Source organism: Dreissena polymorpha, chromosome 4 (genome assembly GCF_020536995.1).
Source record: "Dreissena polymorpha isolate Duluth1 chromosome 4, UMN_Dpol_1.0, whole genome shotgun sequence".
NCBI classification, from domain to species: Eukaryota; Metazoa; Mollusca; class Bivalvia; order Myida; family Dreissenidae; genus Dreissena; species Dreissena polymorpha.
In genome coordinates this window covers 89145808-89166115 of record NC_068358.1, presented here as the reverse complement: position 1 = coordinate 89166115, position 20308 = coordinate 89145808, and the positions used below count along the sequence as shown (strand labels likewise).

The 20308-nt window shown below is 32.7% G+C and overlaps 1 protein-coding gene across 3 annotated transcripts in view; it reads right to left on the bottom strand.

The window, feature by feature from the left end:
• The window catches only part of LOC127876852 (neural cell adhesion molecule 1-like), a 207117-nt gene that overhangs the window by 138898 nt on the left and 47911 nt on the right, over positions 1 to 20308 (bottom strand). The window contains exon 1 of one of the 3 annotated variants that reach the window (XM_052422346.1): positions 910 to 1122. The exons of the other annotated variants lie outside the window; for them this stretch is intronic. Within the exon in view, the coding sequence (XP_052278306.1) occupies positions 910 to 994 (85 nt within the window). The 5' untranslated portion in view covers positions 995 to 1122. Of the gene's footprint in view, positions 1 to 909; positions 1123 to 20308 lie in introns of those variants that run through there. 3 annotated transcript variants of the gene reach the window in all.

Here is a 20308-nt window from a genome sequence, read left to right as displayed (position 1 = left end):
ATTCAAATACATTTAGGACGTTTAAAATATAGTATTTACTAAACAAGTATGTTAAGCCTTTTGGCACACCGTAGTTAGTGGCAATATTACCGCGGCATCGATTTCATAATGATATCATATAAGAAGCATGGGGATTTTCTTGACACTCCTTTGTATGTGATGTCGTGTAAAAAAGGGGCGATACTATGCTTTCAATTGACCAATGTAAATTAGGCTAGCAGAATTTCGACCTCACAACTAATTTTTGAAAAATCTCATTGGTTACCGTGTATTATTCTACGAAAATCATATTAGCTAATCTAACGACGCGTGTACAAAATAGTTAAAATGCAACCGGTGTTCTTTTCGTAATATTAATATGTGCCAGTTCGATTTTGTCTTATTGACCATTGCCCGTCTTATGGGCATTGCTCCCCACACTTAATTCGAAGAATATCATAACGTGCAGTGTCGAATCATTTTTCATAAATTGACAAATCTTAAACCGGTTTTCCTACGGTATATAATTAAATGACAACGAACCATATGATTGTGATATTACATTTAGTCATGTGATAAGTCAATTTTGACAAATGAAAACCATTTCCATCGATATCATTTAATGTTTATAGCTATGCATTAAAACGAATCAGTGACCGTTTAAAGATAACATAATCACGAATATTTGTATCGATAGAGGCTTCATTAAATATAAGACATGTTTTATGGTTAATGTCATTATTAAGAGCTTTAGCAATAATCAATCTATACATAACTGCCATTTCTCCGGTTGTAAATAATTTATTCAAATAACAAAACCGTACCATTATTGACGTAGATGGATTCAATAGCGATTTAAATTAGCCTTGATCTTTATTTCGATCTAAACTATATAGGTTAAAACTAAACTAAACTAAAGTAAAAACGTACCTGAATGTCGCAGAAATATTATCAGAAATAACAGCCATGTCCTTCCAAAGTGTTGGAGTTTTATCAGCAGACGTTTGATTTCCATTATTGTTAGTATGCCCTGAACGATGCACTTACTTTAATAGCATTCAGCAACTTTCGAAAATTACACTTCGTAATAAAGGTATACACGTTTCGTTTAGCTGGATAACGGAATTCACTTAAATCCAGATCGTTGCAATTATTCAGCATCTGAAAATAAATAAAATAATCATAAGTAACATTTTGAAGTTTTAACATGTTGATCAATGCATTTCCGATACAACTTGAAACTGAAGTATTTATATGACATTTCCGCTGGCCTAATACAGTTTACTAAACTGTATTGGTTTCCACAAGTAATATAATTTTCTGTAAGCATCCGTTCTTGTAGTACACATCTCCTGTAAAGGAACGTAACAGTAACATATTTTATTTGAGGAAATTATACCTACTTTCGAATACAAGTTATCCAGTACATTTTCTGTTCAGAGAAATTGGAAATGTTCCTATTTCGTAAATCTCTACTAAAATTATATATAAATCAAAAACAGACGAAGTTCACGTTAGTGAATCACAGAATCACAGTGTAACCATTGTAGTGTATATATGTAATCGTGTTTAATCACACATTATGAAGCACATTCCGAACAAACATAAACGCGCAATCTACAGTTCTAAAACGTTCGAACACTACAAACTCGACACATTTGTAAATGTAAACCCGTTAGATTATTTTCTGAACTAAAACACAGTTGATGTTATTAACAAACCACTCCTCTTTGTTTCACCACAATAACTTATGCGTCTATTATATATTTTGTATCGCGAAAATCCTTCTAAACGAATACATTGTTACCAAACACATTAACGATACCACGACGTACTCCGATCACTGCAATAAATAAACTGGTTCAGTGTCTCTTGAATACCTCATTTAACCAGCGATGGTGAACGGTCTGAACGCATCGGTATATAGTTATATATATCACGTTTTGAATTAGTTGATAATCCGATAATACTACGCATAGACGTTTATGTCTTCATAGTAATTTTCAAAATTTATATTTTAAAAATAAGAAGTTCAATCTCACTAAAATTAAAAACTGATTATTAATTAGTATAATGATTTACATAAGCTTAATTATGGTCTCGACGAGCATCATGAGTGTTAATGAGAAAAAGTAATGTGTTTAATAAAATATAATTTAACTACAGTTGAAATAATGTTATATACAACGTTCTGAGTCTTTTAAATAAGTTGTTGCTTCAAGCTGATATTAGAAAACATATTTTATCCCATTTTCACCGCGACATTGACGGTATAACCCGTTGTGGGATATACTTGCTTGTATTCAACACTGTGGAATATACCAGTCGCGTGCACGGACTACTTTTTAAATGACGTCATGCAATATGCGCTAAAATTAGGTCGATATTGTTTGGTTCATTGATCGAATTTTAAGGTCACCCATTAGAAGAAAATGTGCATATTTTGCAGAAAAATTTATATATGACATATTCACCAAAAGAAATGTTGAAATAAACAATAAAATTACACGATTTTTGTTTTGTTATTTTTTTTATTTATATTTACGTTACCACTGAATGATTTTTCATAAGAAACAAAGTCGACAAAACTTGAGCTTAAAAATTATACGACCTTCAACCTTTAAATCTAGTCATATGACATAATTTTTCGCCATCCGTATAATGAATCAGCTGATTGATGGCGTCATAAAATTACATACTTATTGCGTCATTTTCCCCATTTTTTTGACGATTTATTATAAACGCGACTTATTTCACATGTTTTCTACATGCACTGTATGTCGACATATCTGAATTGTCAATTGATCACAATTTCCTTATTTCGTGTAATGTGCATTGTTTATAACCAAAGCATATACTTTTGACATTTAACTTAAATATTAAGAATGTACAACAAGCCATACACATATCGCTCAGTTCATGAATAATCTGCTATGTTTGCTTTCCTATTTAATTCACGTTAGGCATAGAGCCGTGTAAAGTATAAGATGGTAAAAATAGCACCACACTGGAATTGGGAACGTCCCATTTTGTACACGGGTATTTTGTACTCATTTATCTGTTGTGTACTGGAATGTTTTCCATTCTTTGTGTATTTATATATTAAATTATTTTCTCGTACAATAAGGGCATTTACCATAGATAAATAAAACATTGTGCAAGTTTAATCATAATAATGTTTGTATGCAGAAATCTGCAAATGCAACCGAGTTTACCAACGGCTATTATTAGATAAACTGCTCCGGTTCATTTGAACAGCAGTAATGTAGAGTACATGACGTAGCGTGTGACGAAGAAGAAAGTTTATCGCGTTCATAAACTCATTTGAATAAAGTGATAGAATGGCATAAGGGTCTTTATTTAACTATGCTAAAATAATTATTAAAGACCCTAGATGTAAAATCGTCAATTATTGAGTTAAATGGATTATTAGATGGATTTTAAAGGATAATTAAAGGTAAGATACTAGTTCTTACGTCAATATACGTGTTTTGATTTTTGTTTGTACTTTTGTTGTCGTTCCCTGTTCTCGGGGAAATGATTTTAACATGGTATATAGAGAATACTAGCCTGAATGGCGCGCTAGTATTCTCTATATATTTTCTTATAGAGATGCAAAAGTTTAGATCATTAGTTCCACGTCAACATCGGATAAAGTCTGCTAATGAATGCAAATATTAACGACGGTCCAATGGGACTTTACAAGAGTAATAACAGTAGCAACTGTCAGTTACCAGTGATAAGAGATGTGTATACCTTTACGGAATACCGTTAAAGCTATCGTGGTTACACATAAAAATCCAGAGGGCGAGAATGCGAGAACGCGATAGTACGATGGCAACAATGCGACAGTACGTTGACGACAGTGCGACAATACCATGGCGACAATGCGATAGTACGATGGCAAGAATGCGAGAACGCGATAGTACGATGTCGCCCTCTGGATATTTATATGTCACCACGATGTCACTAACGGTATTTCGTATATCCTATATGGATTTTCAAGAAGTTGTGTTTTAAAACAAACAATGCGCATGGTAATTTTTTATTCTAACACGGCACGCGACTTGTTTTCTATAGACAAAGAAGGAAATCAAGTGTGGGTTATTCTGAAATAACTTATGGGCGGAGCTTAATGTTTCGAAAATAGTTCCGAATATAATCTAAATAAAGAAAATAATGCAGTAAAATGCACGTGCTAAAACCCGCTCTAAAAGAAATGCAATAAATGTAGCATGTATATAAATGCAATAAAACAACAAATTGTATATTTAGTGATAAGTGGCATAACCACGCCTACAAAGAATGTTATTTGTTAGGAAACATAATTAGGAAAACATTTATAGCATGTCAGCTTTTCAGTAGCATCAATAAACGTGACGTCATTAAGTTTCTACGATTGATGTTTTCAATGAATGTGATGTCATTTGCAAAATATTTATGAATGAAAACGACGTCATATGTTTGTACAATTCAATGACGTCACATAATAGTGAACTATGTACTAAGATGGGCGGAGTATTAAAAAATATAGTTCAAGTCCTAAAGCTTGGACCAAATCAATCAGAATCGTGTTAGAATCGAAATAATATTTTTCTATGATGGTTTGTTGTCGAATAACCCACAGTACGTTGTATAGATGCGTGTTATCAAATCACTCGTGCTTCGCACTCGTGATTTAAATCCTACGCATCTATACTCCTTACTGTGGGTTATTCGACAACAAACCATGATAGAAAAATATTATTTCTTAAATAATCAATATATAATATAACATTCATACAACATCATTTTAATTATGATATTTCATACATATTAATTAGTTTTTGCAATCATGTATAACCTTATTATTTTTCCATGATGTTCATCCTTTGGTAAATAATCAATAAGCATACACGTGCAAATTGGAAGAAAGTCACTCAGAACATTTTATAAATATAAAAGATGTCCTTAATTTCATAAAACCCACTCTATATTAACATTAAAACAGGGAACTATGAAATAAGACTTTATATTAAGCAACTATATAAAATAAACAGGAAAAGAATTACTCTTCAAAGACAGATCGCCTGTTCAGTGCAACACTGTTCCAACTCTATTTTTCAAAATTGTTCAGGAAGTAGAAAAAACTTGCCTTTATGTATACTATTTGAGATCCAACACATTTTTTGTCTTATATTTCTTCAACATATCATTTCAATATATTATTCAACATAAATGAAATAATATTACAAACTATAAAAAAGATATTTATCATTATTGGAGTTAGAACAGTTTTCCCACTATAAATTTTTGCAATTGGGAACTTTTGTTTGGTGCAAAACTGTTCTAACCCTAACGACTTCTGCGGAAAACCCATTCACAGTGGTTAACACAATGATAAAAGCATCATAATGATGAGGCTAGTTATCTTGAGCACCATATGTTTTAATGTTTAATGTAACAAGCAAAGTTTACAAAGCACTTTTGGTAATGAATGAATGCAATTAATATATTTGACTTAATTTATGGAATAAGCACAGGTTTATCTTGGAATGATGCTATTTTTCTCACTGATTGGTACCATGCTCAACAATGTGACGTAGATGTATTACAGTCAACAATATTCCTATGCAAATTTCTCACCAATATTGCTAATAATCAAGTTTATTCTTAGGACAATAAGTTGAAAAACCACAATAGGAATTTTCATCAAGGACAAAATTTGTAATTCTAAACAAGTATTGCAAGAATTATTTTGAACCTGCTATATTATCACTAATGTCCTTGGTCAGGCAATATTACAACTTGAGCAAAGCAAATCTTTTGTGAAAACTGTTTTTGAGAATAAATTGTGTACAAGAGCATGAATAGGTCATACCTTTTATATGACTCAATGCGACAGAATAAAAACGGTTTCTTAAAAAATGCCTACATATGAAAAAAATGTGTGAACACAAATTGAAGCTAACTTCAAGGTTCCATAACTCAAGAAAATGTCTGACTGCAACCTGCTCTTATTTAAAATAAGGATATCCATAAAGACAAAAAATATTAATTAAATGTACTGCAAACTCCAAACATGTGATTTAATTCAGACATCTTCATAGTCATTATGTTTTGTTGATTTCCAACCAGTAATTATGGAGATATAGACTATAAGCAAGATACTACTAATAGTCCTACTTCTACTGCTACTACTTAACTACTACTACTAATAAAGTAATAATTATAATTGAAATAAAACTGATAATTTTTAGAATTAATTGATTTAAATAGTATTGTTATTATTGTTACCAGTATTGTAATGAGATTCCGTTTTTAATGGTATTTAAAGGTTTAAAAAACACATTCAAAGTGTAAACAATTGCTATGGATATAAATGTCTAATACAAATTCATGTATATACCAAAAGTGACACCATAGTTTTAGTATGATGTCATTATTCAAACAAAGTATACGGTAAAAAAAAAATCTACGACAGTATTGCACTGAAAATGTAAGTGATTCTGGTCATTTTCTTATGTGCAACACTGTTCCAACTCAAGTTGGAACAGTGTTGCACTGATCATTACAACTAAATTGAGTTAGAGCAAAATGCCAACTGGCCCTTTTTGGCCCCAATTTTAAGAATTTTGTTGAAATTCATTTTGAATAATGTGTATTTATTAAAACCAGTTACAAAAATATGAAGTTTTGCGCTGAACAGGCGAGATAAACATTTGACTTATAAAACAAACCTTGCTGCTCAAATGGCTATTCGCATATCATATTGACAGTTGTTTGTTGAGTATTAAGCTTTTTCCTCTTCAACAAACAAGATGAACATCTGAACCACAAAAAAATTGTGAATTTTCAAACACAACTATAACGTTTCTCGCCGGCTTGCACTTTTTATCATAGTCGCCGCCAATATAAAGACCGGAACAAGGACATTCTATTAAAAAACATATAATTTTGTTGGCCGAACATGTCCGAGACCTAATTAATAATAACGAATTATTAAATGTTTACTGTATTGGTAAAATCATAAACTCAAAATAAATCCAGCGTTTCATCTCTTATCTCGAATGTACTTGTGACCAAACTGGCGAATGGCCTCATAAAGAAGAGACATGTATGGTTATGCTTTCTCTTTTGTTGTATTTGTACTAAAGTGGATCTGGCTTTATGAGTACATTGACATAAATATTCGTAAGAGGCCACACTTCTTAGGGCACTCGAATGACATGTTTATATATGATGATACGGCTGTCGATGCATTCCAGACATTGCGTTACATTTGTGACACAGTAAGAAGAAAAACAACAGTAAAACATACAGCAGTACAATTCGTTGGCTGTTGTATGTTATTACGTATATATATATATATATATATATATATATATATATATATATATATATATATATATATTTATTTATATATATATATATATATATATATATATATATATATATATATATATATATATATATATATATATATATATATATATATTTATTTATATATGTATTTTTGAATAGTAGTGTGTACCCTTTATTTTCCTTATGCGAGGGCGCTTTTAATGAGTGGTGAAAATCAAAGAAAGGAAAAGTGAACATATGCACTAATAAATTTAAACCAACTTTCCACACACAACACATTGAAAAGTTGCGCGGAACATATCTTACTGACCCTTATGAAATGTCCTAATGTAATAAAGCCTTTATAGAAAGTAAGGTTTCTAGTGCGCACGTGTCACGAATTAATTAATGTATACTTATATGCATTTAGTATGCTACACGTCACTTGCGCATGATATTCACATAGAGAACTAATGATCTAAACTTTTGCATCTGTATAAGAAAATATATAGAGAATACTAGGTTAGCGTTGAATACAGAGAAGTTTATGTTGCGAGGCTTAGAAAGCCGGGAGCGCGAGCCTTGGCGAGCGCTTTCGGTGTCAGAGCCGAGCAACATAAACTTCAGTGTATTCAACGCTAATCCTAGTATTCTATTTATCCCATTTTATTTTTTTCAACGTGACATTTAACATTAATAGATCGAATAACCTTAACAATAATTTTAATTCAGTCTTAAAAGCGCTTAAAATGTAACGAATGTAACCATGCGTAGTGATATAAATGTATTTGTTCTGGTACGCAAAATAGTCTTTAAAAAATTCACACACAAACTGTAAAACAAGTAAAAAAATATCACCATATGCCTCGATTCAATTTTAGGCAGTATGCGAAATGTAGCACATCACGACCGCGAAAAGAAAATTTTACTTAACTATAATTCATTTTATTTTCGAAAGAAAATGGTCAAAATCCAATATGGCGGCGATTGCTCCTGACAAAATGGTATATGGACGTTTCGTGCCACTACCAGTTAGTGCCACTTATATTTGTGTCGAAAAGTGGTAGACGTTTCGTCCCACTGATAATATATAGGCGGATAGGTGTGAATAATGCCGTATCAGTGTGAATGATACTGGGTGTATATTAACATAGAAAAGTACAACAATGTTGACAATTATAATTATAAATAACAAAAAAATAAAATGATTTATTGTTAGCATACAAATATTTGTATATAGTTCATTATTTTCAATAAATTTAAAACATAACGTGTTGTTAATTTGTATGCATCATGTGTATGTGTTGTAAAAATAATATAAAAAGATTTATTGTTAGTATAAAAACATGTGTGCATAGTTCATTATGTTCATTATGTTTAATAAATATAAAACACGAAGAGCTGTTATTGTGTATGCTTCATTTGTATGAACTATATATATAAATAATAATATAACATGAACATGAGGATGTGTCTTTCATTGAAATCAGCGCCACCCCAGGAAACCCGATACCTTGCGGGTCGTGTAATACGATAGGGGACAGTTTTGGCATGAACTTACATAGGGTTAGTAAATTGGAAAATTAAAGTCCAATTTGAAACAACTGTGTATTAACATTGATAACAAAGGTATTGGCCTACATGTAGTAAACATCCTGACAAATTTTCTTAAAAAATGAGCGAAATGTGGCTCCCTGAATTAGAAGATCGGGCTAAACGGGCCATGTTCAGGCATTTAAGGGAGAAAAAACTGCTTTAGTTTGCAAGCCACTACAATAATTACAGGATTAATACACACTTTCAGATGTCTGCCATAAACTCTCAGCATGGTTTCTCCAGAAAACTATTTATTGTGGAGAAATTTGCGTTTTAATGACCATGTTGGGAAAACATTCATTCCATCTGGGGAAGACCAAGAAACCATATGTGGGCAGTGACTTTATAATTCTGTTTCAGCAATTGTGTTGCAATTTCTTTGCGGGCACATATGCATTTAATTGTACTTTTAATGCCTTATATATTTTCAATAGTGCCTGTTCAACATTCTCGAGTTTAATTTCTTTTTACCAACACTATTTTGGAAAATATAAAGAAAGACTTGACTGCTTTGTCGCATACATTAATTGGTTAGGTACATAAAAATGATGTCTTAATTAAGACATCATTTTTATTAATGAATGTATATTGGTTTTTTATGTAAAATATTTATGTGGCGTGTTCTGAGACTTTTGGTGCTTATTCGGCAAGAGTCATAATGAGAAAAACCACAGGGGTTTGAAATTCTATCCACAAACCTAATCTAATGGCTTAATAAAAAAATTTTAGTATAGCGACTTCATTCCTGTAGTCTTTATACTAAATTGGGTTTTTTTTTTATTTAGCCATTAGATTAGCTTTATGGATAGAATTTCAAACTCCTGTGGAAAAACTAATTTGAAATGAAGTCGCTTAACTTGCGCTTAATTTTGATTGCCTTAAGTTTTCTGTGATTTTACTGTTAAGCGTATTTTAGTAACATTAAAATTATTAACAGACTGGCCTTGGAAAGAATTGTCTATCAAACAAAATAATAGTTGATTTCGACCTTTTTATTTCAATGAGCTGACGTGTACACAGTGTATAAACCAATTGTATCATACCCGGATGTTGCGATGTGATTTTCATAGCTAAATAAATATTTGGCATACGTGCGTTGATAGAAAAGTAAACTATTTTCCTTTTTTGTCATTATGATGGTCTTCAAACAGTTATTAAACTTCAGATTTGAATGCAGATTTCTCAGGCATGCTGTTATGCATTGTATGTATTGAATAAAGGATGAAACGATGATGCGTTACTGATCACCGAACATCTCGTCAAATTGTCATGATCTAGTTTTGAAATCTTTGTTTTACTGGCGTTTTAACAAATAACAAGAACTATTTATAGAGCAGATGTTAGATTACGAATGTGCACTTTCGATCAGTACAACGTATTTTTTTATGTCGATGTCAACATACATGTACATCATCGACGACCTTGACAATTTCGACGAGTAAACAGAGAATTGCTGCGACTGGCACATTATTTGACTTAATATACAAGGCAATACGTTTTCTGACTTCCGACGACGAATTTAAGAACGCGCAGAACGTGTTTTTATATAATGTTATGGATATGCTGTGTGTGATCCGATGCATCAATGGCGCCCATGTTTAAATCATTTCCCCGAGAACAGGAAACGACAAAAGTACAAACAAAAACCGAAACACGTTCGAACTAGTATCTTACCTTTAATTATCCTTTAAAATCCATCTACATGTATAATCCATTTAACTCAATAATTGACGATTTTGCACCTAGGGTCTTAAATAATTATTTTAGCATAGTTAAATAAAGACCCTTATGCCATCCTTAGATGATCCTATCACTATATTCAAATGAGTTTATGAACTTAATAAATTTTCTTATTCGTCACACGCTACGTAATGTACTCTACATTACTGCTGTTAAAATAAACCGGAGCAGTTTATCAAATAATAGCTGTTGGTGAAAATCGGCTGCATTTGCAGATTTCTGCATACAAACATAATCATGTTTAAACTTGCATAATGTTTTATTTGTCTATGATAAAGGTCCTTATTGTGCAAGAAAATAATTTAATATATAAATACACAAAGAATGGAAAATATTCCATTACACAACAGATAAATGAGTGGATAATACCCGTGTACAAAATGGGACGTTCCGAATTCCAGTGTGGTGCTATTTTTACCATCTTATTCTTTACACAGCTCTATGCCTAACGTGAATTAAATCGGAAAGCAAATATTGCAGATTATTTATTAATTGTGCGATATTTGTATGGCTTGTTGTACATTATTAAATGTAAAAAGTATATGCATGGATTACAAACAATGCACATTGCACGAAATAAGGAAAATGTGATAAATTGAAATTCAAATATGTCGATATACAGTACATGTACATGTAAAATAAGTCGCGTTTAAAATAAATCGTCAATTTTTTGGGGGGAAAATGACGCAATAAGTATGTAATTTTATGACGCCATCAATCAGCTGATTCATTATACGGATGGCGAAAAATTATGTCATATGACTAGATTTAAGGGTTGAAGGTCGTAAAATTTTGAAGCTTAAGTTATTTCGACTTTATTTTTTATGAAAAATCATTCAGTGGTAAAAAGTAGTCCGTGCACGCGACAGGTATATCCCACAAGGTTGAATACAGGCTAGTATATTCCATAAGGTGTTATATCGTCAATGTCGCATTGAAAATGGGATAAAAGTTGTTGCCTGTTCTCGTCATTTGTGAGGACATAATTCCAGTCTTACGCGTTTTTGGTGTTTCGCTTTTCACCAGATGTTTTTCTCCTCACCCGCGATGTTTCCTTTCCATTGCTTTGACAGACCATTGCTTGTCCATGTTTGAACTAGATATGACATCTGTCTTCTTCGGTGTCATGTTAAATAGATTTTTCAGAAATTTGTTTGAAATTTGACGGGATGTCTTTCATCGAATGAAACAATGCATTACCATCTAAAACTAATGTATTGTCAATACCTCTTGATTCAATTGGAACTGCTGATGGGTTTCTGGCTACAACTGATATATCGAAAGGTTTAAAACGTCACTGAACGGATTGATCATGCAGATCTTCTAAAAGACAAGACATTAGTTATGTAAGATGGTAATGCAATGGTAATGCAGGGTCGGTCAAAGCAATGGAAAGGAAACGTCACGGGTGTGGATAAAAACTTTTGGTGAAAGGCAAAAACACCAACAAAAAAACGGCAGACTGAAAGAATTTCCTAACAAATGACGAGAACAAGCAACAACTTTTAAAGATCATTTGCAAATAATGGGGGAGCGATGAATATGCAAATAAACTAGAGGTCAGGAAATTGATTCTGGTTTGTGAAGGAGAAGCCTTTCAGTTCACAACAAGAGATGTAGAAACCACTGAACAGACACTAATTGAAGACCTAAAATCGACACGAGAGGAAACCGACACTATAGTAATTATGTATGCCCTGTATGGGAAAAACAGGGTTACAACACTTTTCAAATTCGAACCCCTGACAGTGACATATTCTTCATAATTGTGTACTACATTCAATTATTTGACGGTTGCAGGATACTTTTTGACACTGGTGCTGGCAATCATAGAAAACTATTTAATATGAATGAAGTAGCTACGGGATTAACTGAAGAGTTCAGATCAGCACGTTTAGGTATACATGCATACTGCGGTTGTGACACAACAAGCGAAGGCAAGGGGCATATCAGACCTATTAAGTTGATTGGAAAAAGGCCACGAACCGTTGCTCCAATGGCTGCTTTATGAAATACCTGGACAGTTGCAGACGAAGTAGTGGGTGAATTGGATATATTCACGTGTTTCATGTATGGAAATGCTAGAACTGACTCGGTAGATCAATTGCGTTTTCTTAAAATGTAGGAGGTCTGTGATGATAGCCTAAATGCGTCAAAGAATGTAGACTTGTCAGTGTTGCTTCCCTGTAAGCAATGCCTCCTGCAACATATCCGTAGATTGAATTATCAAGTTGGCACATGGAAAAGGTCACACATACCCGATCCAGATATACCACTTGCATCGGAAGGACATGAATGGACCAAAAACACTGATACAGGCCTGATTGAACCTCTTTGGATTGATGGCGATTTACTCCCGCCTCAAATTGTTGATGTATTGGAGGACATGGTATATGAACTTGAAAAAAAATAATGACACTGATTAAAGTGATACTGAAACGGAAAGAGTCTGCTTTTAAAACAGTTGAACAGTATATTTAAATTAAAAGAACAAGTAAAAGCAGCAATGAGCAATTAAATAAAGAATAGGAAGAGATTATGTTATTTTCCTTGTTTTTTATGTTTACCCCACCCACTTTTCGGGGCGTGTTAAATCGAGTTAGCTTTAAAAAATTCCTTTATATCGCTCTTTTTGAGTGTCTGCAAGTAGTGGCTCATGCTGACATTCACATATTTACTGAAAACATTCTGTACTTAAAATAGTTCAGTATATATAGTGATATTTGTCTATTTTTCTCCGATTTTGTTAGTTTTTCATTAATATTCATGAATATGCAAATGAAATATATAATTTGGTTTTTCGAATTAAGCATAACATGTAGCCTTTGTTTAAACACTAATTTGTTTGTATTACAATAAGATATAATATCATAATGGTGTGATATATTCGCCCTGGTACGTTTTCCAATTTTGGGTGGCGGTTGCCATGGAAACTGGTTGATATGAACACTTTCAATTGAGTTTATCTTTGAGGACAATTGAACCAATTCACTTACTTGAGTCACTGAACAAATTGGTATATGTGAAAATTAATCCCAGGGGGTTACAAGGTGACCCCTATTAGGACAATGCCTATTTTGTTGCATTGCAATACATTCTGAATGCAAGTTAAATGTATTTAATGAATTTAACAATATAAAACATATGTTAATACGGATATAATGAAGACATCTATGCCGAAATTAATATGTGTTACGAGTCGATTAATGCGTTATCAGTCGCACGATTTATGGATTAAATCATTATTTAGGATGTTCTTTGTAAGACATGTCCATGTACCATTCTCTGTTAAACCTACAGTTTCACCAATCCTTAACAGAAACACATATGTGAAAAATATAATTTCACTCGATTGATAAACTTAACGGACAATTGAGCCCATTGAATCGGTTTGAAAAATTGATTTAAAAATTGAACGACCGAATCGAAAGCGTTTCTGTCTGAGTTTGTTATGTCGACAGAAAAACATAATTACATCGATTTGACCTAATCTATAAATCCAATATGTACACACAATCAGTTTAAGATATACGATGCAAATATGTAGTGCGCTCAATGGCGAGTTAGTAATTAAGACTTATGTACAAGATATACAAAACGTCATGAACCATCCCAATGGTTTACGGAGGGGTCCCCGACTTTCAACGGTGAATGCAATCATTAGTGGTTTAAACTAATTAAAGGCGCACCAAACCTTACGCTTTACATTATCTCAAAGCATGCTATTTTAATTTAAAAAGCAAATTTGATTTAATTGCGATTTAAATAATCAACATGTATCTTGTGCGGCAAACAACATAATAACAACTTTCTTAGGCAATAAAAAGGCGGTGAATACGAATACCAGCTGCATTCCTTCGTGTTGACAAGATTTCTTCATATCATTCCAAAATCACGTTGATTAAATATACTATTTGGTAAGTATTGTTATCATTGTTGAAACATATATATTTTGACTTAATGTGAAAATATCAATACTTACTATCCCAGCAAGATCGCTTACGACTGTACACATTGTGTTACATCATGTGTCGCACATATACAGATCTCTAGTCTAAATAGGTTGTGACAACATCCTCTCATAATTATGTTTCTGGAGTTTAAGTTTTCCCATTTTATATTCACGCGATGATGTTCGGGCATAAATGTACCCTGGGTAAATACGCTAATATCAACGCAAATAACTTCGTTATATGGTAAACTTGATAAAATATGGTCTTCTGTGTCAAGTATTCATAATGCATACGTGTGATGGACATGAATCTGTACTTATCATTAAACTTAAATGTTAATGCAATTTGCGATGCCATATATTATGTTTTTGAACATAGCGAGTATTATTGTACGTTTGCCATGTAATCATGTGGCATGGTTTAATTGCTTATTTGTTCAAAGAAATAGGACTTAAGAGCATATGATAAAACATTATCGTGTTACATTCTTCCGTGTAGCATTAAGTATACATTCATGCTATTCAATAGCACTCGTATATTTAATATGTTCATTACAAAATGAGGACATACATCTCATAATGAACACACACAAACCATTGGTTAAACTTTGTAGTTTTACCGCAATGATATATTTCGCAAAACGTTATCGTTTTTCAATCAGGAATCGGGCTAAATATATCATGAGTTAACGTAATTTAAAAAAAAATTGAAGAATTCGATGCATGATCAAAAAAATAAACATTGTCATTTTTGTATGTGAAACTGCGTAAAATTTAGAATTGTAAGTCAAACACGCCGTGGAAACATCCGCTTTTAACAAGCACACGTACGTAATTTTTGTTAATGAAATGCCGATATATTCCAGAAAAGAAGTAAACAATATATTTATAACAGGCGTAATAACAAATATGAATAACATACCAAACTATCGTACAATTAATTGATAATCGTCACGCAATACCGAGGTAAGTCGGTTGTTTAGCTTTGATCGATACTTTGGATTATACTTGGGGTATTTACAAACAAAATGAAATGTTAAGTATGATGTTTGAATGGCAAAAAGCATTAAAGGGACTACCCACCACGACGACGAAGAAAAGAAAAGTTGTAAAATACCGTATTTTTTTACAATTTTTAGTTTATATTGATTAAAATATCACGACTGGTATATTACTTTACTTGACAAAAGTTTTTAAGTTTTCATTTTTTCAGTATATTTGGTAATACATTTTACTGGGTATTTCTACCAGTTAACTATAAATAATGCCAGTAGATTGATCATCATCGTCACGTGGTAAACCCAGGAATGCAAATTGTGCATGCGTAGTGAATTGTATATATTATATATATATAATAATCGATGTACTTGCGTTATTTATAGTGTGTATATCGTTATGTCACCTATTTTCGCGATGTACTTTCGATTACACATCGCGTAATTTTATTACCGAATATACTGAAAATATGAACTTTTTTTAAGTAATGTAATATTCCAGTCGAGATATTTTAATCAATATAAACTAATCATTTTAAAAAATAAGGTATTTTAGAATTTTCTTTTTTCGTCATTCGTGGTTGACAGTACCTTTACCTTTCCAAATTGGCGTCGTGAAAATATGTGTGGAATATCTTCACAAGTCGTATAGCAGTTATTGACGCATTATCTGTTTTTGACGCCTTTGATAAATTACTTTTTTGTATCGATTGATTTACTTTAAGGAATGTTGTTTCGAATCGAACTGACATTATTTGTAGAACGCTGCTTGAGAGCAATTAGTTAAACGACGATCAAATGTGCTATAGATTAGCCTTTGACAAAGAATGACAAATATAAACTTGAACGAGCTTTCAAATTAATGTTAACATAAAAGCCAACGTCTCTCGCCTTTTTCAAAGGCAACATATATAACGTCAATACAAGCAAATCGATTAGTTCTGTTTATGTAAACTAAATACAGTTGTACCAACGGAGGTAAGATAAATATCACAGCTGAACTACTCGGACTAAATCTATAAACTATTTACCCAAATCATACTATGTACCCTCAATCTCGTTTAAAAGATACCGGATTGTTATGTATGTCGTTATTTTGAATTTATGAATACAAAACTAGCTGGATAAAACATCAAATGTCTGTTGTATAGTGCAACACTTAATCCGGACACGCCGTATGTTCTGAAGCAACATAAATTATGCATATTAGTTTTACTCTTACTTATTTGCACCCACAGTGTAAAGCAATTATGAACGCAGATCTAAAAATGTCTAAATACGGTGATTATTTAAAATCGAATATTTTATCATTATATTTGTTAACGCATTGAAATCGCTCATTTACTTGTAGCAGCGACAAATACTACGTACTTTTTTAAAGAAAAATACCAGACGACAGTACCACATCAAATGTATTAGTGTAACCAAAGACACCTTTACTAAAACACGAAGCGAACAGCAAGTATGACTGTATGTTAATGTATGTTAGAAGACTCATCGCCATGTACATGCTGAGTTTTAGCAAAATTATGAACGAACAATTTCCATGTTGGCAATAAAATATGAAGTGTACTTCCATCGACATAATTGCACGCGTGTCATGCGAAACGCATGACACGCGTGTAATTATGTAGATGGAAGTACCCAATTGAATAATTTGAAAAGAGAGAGCATTATCAAGATATATATTAATCGATGAATACAGATACAACGATAAAAACGAAAGTGTATTAAGCAAGTATATATATAAAAAAAAACATTCTGTAAATAAACATATTCCTTTAGTTCATATTCAAATGCAAATGTAAAACGAATGAAGACGTTCGCAGGTTCTATGTGGCATTGTAAATAAAACATTATTGGGTGAATGTTAATGTACGTGGTGTAGTTGTATTCTGTATCAAACTATTGAGTGCTTAAAATAAAGCGCACTTGTGTTGTATCACGCTTACACATATCTTAAACCAAAAGTCATATTTGGAGTTCTTTTTGTTGCTGCTATTTGATTCGATTACAGGCTCAGACATTCAAAGTATTGAAATCCACTAATGAAAAATAGAATGTATGATCGAAAACACACTTAATATGAATACCGAGTTTAAAATGGTGAGCATAAACATGTGTTATATTAAAAAAAAAGAATGGTGTGAGTATTGTTCAGGTGATCAATAGTAAATGTGTCAACTACAACACTTGCAATACTTGAACATGTATTTTTATTAGTATAATTTGAAACAAAACGTATCTATTAATGAAAGTGTCATAATTGTAAGACTTTGGTAATTTGAATTCGGTTACGTTGCAATGACAGGTAGTTTAATTCAAAAAGGTATTTGAACTAACATACCAGTCCGATTACCATCGGAATAAGAGGAAGTTTTATTATTTCTCCAGCAAGACCAGATATCAATCGATTCTCATGTTAATGATACTTATCGTAATTATTATAGAGATATTCATCTCACGTTGATGATAATCGATCTCATAAAATTAGCCATACCGATACACTTCAATGTATTACTTCCGATACAAATTGCAGATGCGTTATTTTACATTGGACCAAAGATATATAACGAATAAATCCCCACAAATATATAGGAATCAGAAATAAGTGGGAAGCTTCTCCGCATACCTGCCACTGCATGCAAAAAGCGATTAAGTTTCAAACTTTCTCACTGTATAAATATCGCCAAACATTTTGTATTCATTGTATTGTCACTTACGAAAAAAAACATATAAACATAAGTTCTAATTGTCAACATGTTTCACGTTTAAACAAACCTACTGAAACATCTGCAATGTTGTTAACACTACATTAGTATGTGTGTATCTTTCAGCTCGTAATCATGTGATGCAGACTAAACAATACAACACGATTTAATAATAACAATTCATAGTACTTAAGTGCGTCTGTCTTTAAGAACGTAAGAATAAAAATGAACAAACGTTTCAGTAATAATGTAGCTTTAGCAATTCTGACGTTTATGATAACAATCACAATATTGATCTATATATCCATAGATTTTCACGTTAATGATAATCGCTCACATAAAATGAGACGAAGCAATAACACTTGCATTAATGACTTTAAATATACAGCACGGACCTTCCAGTTATAATACAGCTATAGCAATTGCATTACAGTTGTATCCTTTTGTGTCAGAAAGCAGCTCAGTACCCCATTCGTTAACCAAGATTCGATTTATTCATAGGGTTCGAGTTATTCGGATAACAAAGTGTAACCGTCCTTTACCTTTTGTCTATCTCATGCACGTTCGGTTACCGTAGCCTACTTATCAAATTGATCCCCGATCTTTTGGCGACATCCACTTTTCTACGCGAATTTGTTAACAAGAGCAAGGGCTGATGAATAATTACAAGAAACGCCAGCTTTGTTAGTGACATATTTTTTATAATGTTTTAATGTGATACCTTACGTAAACACATTTTATATTCTATATTTGAACAATTGAAAAACATATGAGGACAATACAAAAATATAAATGGAATAAAAAGGCCAAATGGCTGAATATAATTTACACAAGACTAGCACTAGAGTAAATAAACCTCAGCTATAGACTATCACTATAACTGAGCCATGTCGAGGAGGCGACCGGAAGTACTGCCCTTAAGATAGCCCCAACCCCAGTTGCACTATTGATTTAGCTCCTCGTGTATGCAATAATCGCCAACAGATAAGCCACATCATTCTATGCTATTTCGCAAATGTATGCAATTCCTATTTCAACGAACACGTTGCTGGTTCGGAAATAGATATTATACAAGCGCAAACGCTAAGGCCACCGCAACCGGTAAAATAAATATTCGGTACGCCGTACCGTGCAACATTTTATACATCCGCAATCTCTAAGGCCACCGCAACCGGCCAAGTGCAACATAACATACATGCGCAATCGCTAAGGCCACCGCAACCGGCCAAATAAATCCTCGTTACGCCGTACCGTAGGTTTTCAAGCCAAAAAAGCTATTCCAGGTACGCCTAAGCACGCCGTGCCATCGAGCGAGTACTAGAACACTCATACTATCCCGAAAATAATTTTGAAAGCATTCCTGCCATCCTCACACATAAGAGCACTACGTGATAGGTGACAACAAAATGCTATGTTTACCTCCCCCGGACGTATGTACATCATTATATAGTTACCTATTTATACTTTTAATGATTCCGATCACCTCTAAGACATAGAATATCCGCCACAAAAATAAATTTATTTTCCCCCAAATTCTATGACAGGTTTAAAACTAATTTTAATAAACACGAGCGCAACGAATCTAAATATATATTTCGAGTCTGACGTCTAATATGTGAACGCCATCATTTCTGAAAAAAAGCCTGGTGTTTTTCCATATTATTATGCTCGCCGTAAATGCCTTTTGAATATATTTAATAAATTCTAATTCGCTTATTCTGAATAAACGTTAATAAATTGCAACGTAGAGATATTCTTGACCAATACAGATTCAAGTTTTTCATGAGCGACCATAGGCAGAATAGAACATAACATAAAAATCGATATATGGGGCTCTTTTGTCCACGACAAGGCGTTTTCCTGTGACCGCCCTGAAGTATTTCGCTTCTCAAAACAATTCATAGCCAACAAAATAACATGGCTATAAAGAGCTAGCCATACTACAGCTAACCTATACAACTCCCTGAATTTACGAAATTAACATATCGACGTAATATGTGCTAATTGAATGT